This window comes from Rattus rattus, chromosome 9, assembly GCF_011064425.1.
Source record: "Rattus rattus isolate New Zealand chromosome 9, Rrattus_CSIRO_v1, whole genome shotgun sequence".
Taxonomy (NCBI): Eukaryota; Metazoa; Chordata; class Mammalia; order Rodentia; family Muridae; genus Rattus; species Rattus rattus.
In genome coordinates this window covers 63,857,294-63,862,093 of record NC_046162.1, presented here as the reverse complement: position 1 = coordinate 63,862,093, position 4,800 = coordinate 63,857,294, and the positions used below count along the sequence as shown (strand labels likewise).

At 48.1% G+C, this 4,800-nt stretch overlaps 1 protein-coding gene across 7 annotated transcripts in view; it reads right to left on the bottom strand.

Moving 5' to 3' along the window:
* Positions 1–1,214, bottom strand: part of Slc38a10 (solute carrier family 38 member 10) — a 49,753-nt gene extending 48,539 nt beyond the window's left edge. For all 7 annotated transcript variants that reach the window (XM_032914094.1, XM_032914095.1, XM_032914100.1 and 4 more), the window contains exon 1: positions 866–1,214. In XM_032914094.1, coding sequence (XP_032769985.1) covers positions 866–964 — 99 coding nt within the window. In that variant the 5' untranslated portion in view covers positions 965–1,214. The remainder of the gene's footprint in view (positions 1–865) is intronic.
* Between the last annotated feature and the right edge of the window lie 3,586 nt (positions 1,215–4,800).

Below are 4,800 nucleotides of genomic sequence, written 5' to 3'. Positions count from 1 at the left end.
TCACAACACAGATGTCACCCCGGATGATCTAGCCCTGTCCTTCTGCCTACATCTATCAACCATATCAAATACCTCACCCAGGAACCCTAGATGCCTTTTCAATCAGGATAGAATGTAGAGGATCAAAAAAAAAAACTCCCCAATTAGAAAAACGTGTTTTCTATTTTTAGACTGAGACGTGAACCATAAAACATGCAAAGTAGTTGTTAGTCTAATATTAAATTATCAACAACCCATTTTCACTTCCAAATGCCTATCACGGATTAATCTTCCACATCACCTCCTGGGTGTCATCGGATGGGAGGGGCGATCTTTGCCTTGATTTCCCACTGTCCCAATAGCAGAGGACAGCAGCACACGTGGCAAAAATGAGAGAATCTACCACTTCCTTTGTTAGTCATTACCCAATTTGACGTTTCCATCTGCTTCCGCAAATCATTGGTAGATTCAGCAGAGCCACGTAGAAATATGACCATCTTTTCACGTGGCATTCAACACTGGAATAACATCAAACTTTTTTGTATGTCTGCTTTTCCAAACTGTGGTGACACATACACAGATCAGACCAAACGAATACTTTAAATCACCTCGATTAAGCCTTGTTGGTAGCCGAAGCTGAGGACCGGCATGATTCCGTGCAATCCGTCGGAGTCAAACACAGGACTAACAAAAACACTATCAATCTGCTCACTTATCGTTCTCTGTGCTCTTCCGTACGGTGTTAGTAGACGCGGAACGCGCAGATCCAGACCATGCACGACTCGCTTCGAGGACGTTGCTTGGGTCTCTTCCCTACCCGCCGGGCTCACACACCCTTCCCACCAGCGGAGCACTTCAAACCCATGCCCCCGCGACCCCGACTCACCTGTTTGAAGCAGAAAGGCATGGTGAGTACGCTGACCCCCACTATGCTGTTTACGACGTTCGTGACCAGCCCCCACTTGGAGGTGGAGGCGGCGGTCATTTTGAGGGTCTAGGGGCCGGGACGGCGCGACCCTAGATAACCCTAAACCGGGATCAGGGGACCCGCAGACAGGCGTCGCAAAATCAGCCTCCGGACCCTGTCAGACTCCGCAGCAGCCTCACAGCCATGGTTTCAGGTTCCCGCCTCCGCCTCCCGAGAGTGGAGCAGGGACCCGGAAGCGCCGCAGGCAACGCTAGCAACACCTCAGCTCCGCTTCGCTGCCTCCGGCACACAAACTTCCGCCTTCGGAGTGTACTCTGCCAGGAAGTGACGGTATCAAGGGCGGGATGAGGCGGGACAGCAGCCAACAAGAAGCAGATGTGTATGCTCGAGGAAGCGTGACTCGAGTCCCAACCCCCGGGCGGAGCTAGGCGTAACTCTAGCCAATAAAAGGTATGTGGGGGCGGGATTACGGGACGTGGGGCGGGGTCTGAGTCGGGGCAGAGCCACAATCTGGGTTGTGGGTTCCAGGCTGTCTTTGAAGTTTTGCTCCTTCGCTAGTGACTGAGGCTGCTCTAAGAAGAGAGTCTTGCGGGGTACCGTCTCTAGCCGGAAGACCAGAAGAGGAAGGGAAGGACTAACTTTCCGGTGAGGAGTGGGCTCTTGAGGGTTAATTTTCAGGTCCTTGCCCACAGGAAGGATTTTGGGTCGCGATTGGAGGACCATTCTAAACTAAAGCACTTAACGTTTTACAGATGAATCTTCAGGACACCGTGAAGTTTGGAGATTCAGCAAAATCACACAGCCTGTAGGAGGGAGCACGGGGATGTGTCTGTTGGTACTCAACGGGGGTGAAAGTAATCTACTGCCCTAGCAAAGGAAAGGTAAAGAGGAGAGACGAGAGAAATCTAGGATTTCAAGAGAAGGTGGCTTCTGTACTTGAAGGACTAATGAGAATTCTTCCTGGAGTAATGCGCACACTAAGGACAGTAGAGAAAGAACCCTCCCACATGGAAGCGGATGACTGGCACCTGGCAGTGTCCTTAGTGGCAATGTCTGTAGTGAATGAATGCCTAGGGACCTGAGGTCTGAGAAAGACCCCACAAATATTTCCAGGAGGCCAGAGCTGTGCATGCAAGGAGAAACTTCAAGCTGCCTTAAGAGGCTCTCCTAGAAAACAGTTTGATTTCTATGCAAGATCATGCACCTTAGACAAGGGACAAATTCTTCCAGCCTCAGACAGAGCAGTGTCTGGGTCAGAGCTCACTCAGATGAGAGAGAGAGAGGGAGGGAGGGAGGGAGGGAGGGAGGGGAGGGAGAGAGAGAGAGGAAGAGAATGCAATAAAAAAGATAAAGAAACACTGGGGATTTAGCTCAGTGGTAGAGCGCTTACCAAGGAGGCGCAAGGCCCTGGGTTCGGGCCCCAGCTCCGAAAAAAAAAAAAAAAAAAAAAAAAAAAAAGAACAAGGAGAGAAAACAGGAAACACCAGGGTAAAGAACAATTGATGGCCTAAGCCATTAATGCCAGCATTCAGGAGGCAGAGACAAGCATATCTCTTGAGTTTGAGGCCAGCCTAGGCTACATTAAGTGAGTTCCAGGACAGCCAGAGCTATGTGGAGAAACCCTGTCTCAAACAAAACAGAGTAATTGAATACAAAGCCAAAAATAGTACTCATCTGCGTTCACTGTTTGCAAGCGAAGTCATTGTCCAAAATCTATAAAACCGGCTGCTGTGTTCCCATAACCATGTAACTGACATTCAGCCTTAAGAGGGGGACAGGGTTGGGGATTTAGCTCAGTGGTAGAGCGCTTGCCTAGGAAGCGCAAGGCCCTGGGTTCGGTCGCGCTCCGAAAAAAAGAAAGAAGAAAAAAAGAGGGGGACAGGACTGGAGAAATGGCTTAGAACGCTGTCTGTTCTTCTAGAGGTCCTGAGTTCAATTCCCAGCAACCACATGGTGGCTCACAACCATCCGTAATCATATCTGACTCTCTCTTCTGGTGTGTCTGAAGACAGCTATAAAATCCTAGCTCAATTGGTTAGCACATGGTGCTAACAATGCCAAAGCCACAGGTTCGATCCCCGTACTGGCCAGTAAGGTATATAGACTCTGGGGCTGGAGAAATGGCTCAGCAGGTAAGAGCACTGACTGTTCCTCCAGAGGTCCTGAGTTTAATTCCCAACAACCACAACCATCTGTAATGGGATCCGATGCCCTCTTCTGGTGCATCTGAAGACAGTGACCGTGTACTCACATACTTGAAATAAATAAATCTTTTTTTTTTAAAGACAGCTACAGTATATTCATACATAAATAAAAATAATTCCTTAAAAAAAAGAAGGGCTGGAGAGATGGCTCAGCGGTTAAGAGCACTGACAGCTATTCCAGAGGTCCTGAGTTCAAATCCCGGCAACCACATGGTGGCTCACAACCATTTGTAATGAAATCTGGTGCCCTCTTCTGGTGCACTGAAGACAGAGACAGTGTACTTATATATAATAAATAAATAAATCTTTTTTTAAAAAAGAAGAGGGTTGCTGTCTGATACTCACTCCCTTTGATGCTGCCGCTCCACCTCACCACCCCTTTCTCTGCCACCTCAGAGTATCACTCTCTAGAGTGATCGCTACTTCTCTTTAGCATTTAACACGTACGTTTATATCCCTAAGGAAGATTACCATTTGTCTCTCAATGTTCAATCCTACTATTTCCAACTTAAATATTTCAACTACCGAAAATGAAGAACTGGCCAGGACCACATGACTAAGCTCTGGCCAATGAGAAGTAAGCCCTTTCTGTCAACCCTTAGAGGTGGATGACGTTTTCAGTTCACCGTGGGATTGGGAACACAGACACAGACATAGTGATAGGAAGCCATCTTACACGTTGGGAACAGGGCAGGACCTGGGCAGAAGTAGAGTTCCAGTTCAGAAGAAACCCAGATGTCTAGATGCCATCACAGAGCAGGCCCACTCTTCCAGTCGCTCACCACTCTTTCCCAGTGGCCCCATACGGAAGAGACAGTCCCTTACCACTCTTTCCCAGTGGCCCCATATGGAAGAGACAATCCGATTTAACTACCTGCTGTACTCTGTTTCATGAGCTGAGCTGTAGGCTTCCTAATTCATTGTGTGGGAACCGGGAGAGCATCTTTTGCATCTTTAACTGTCACAGCTTTCTCACGCAACCCTATTTACAAAATTCACCATCATCTTGAGTGTGTGCTGTGAGTCATTCATTCTTACTGTTAGTATCCCATAATGCATACATACCTTTTCTTCTGCCCAGGGCATCCAAGTTGTCTCCAGTGATTTTCCAGGGCTGTGATGTGGCTCAGTTGGTAGAATACCTGCCTCGTATGTAGAAAGCTCTGAGTTCAAGGTCATCCTCAGCTATAAAGGGAGCTCAAAGCCAGCCTGGGCCAAAGGAGATGCTGACTTTGGACGTTAGAGTTCGTCTCAGTTAAACATGTAGAAGTAGAATTGCAGAGTCAAGTGCACCCACACCTCAAACCTCACTCAGTCTTGGCCACGAGCTCTTCCAAGTCACTACAAGGCTCCTGATTGACATTAAAGGTGGTCAAACTTCTGTCAGGAGTCAAGTGGTTGCCACACCCCTCCCTTGGTAGTTTGGGGACAGAGAGCACTTGCCTTGTATGGGTCCTGGGTTTGATCCCAGAGCTGCAATGGCTCAGCATTAAAATGGACCACCTTTGCAATGGTCTCCTTAGAAGTCATGTGCCTTTCAGACTTAACAGTCTCTGGCACAGCTGTTCAGTGTTGCCACTGTGGCTCAAACACTGCCATGAGTAGCATATATACAAGTGGGTGGGCGTTCCAATAGAACTTTATTTATAAAAAGAGGAGCTTGCCTCACTTGACCTAAGAGTTATAGGC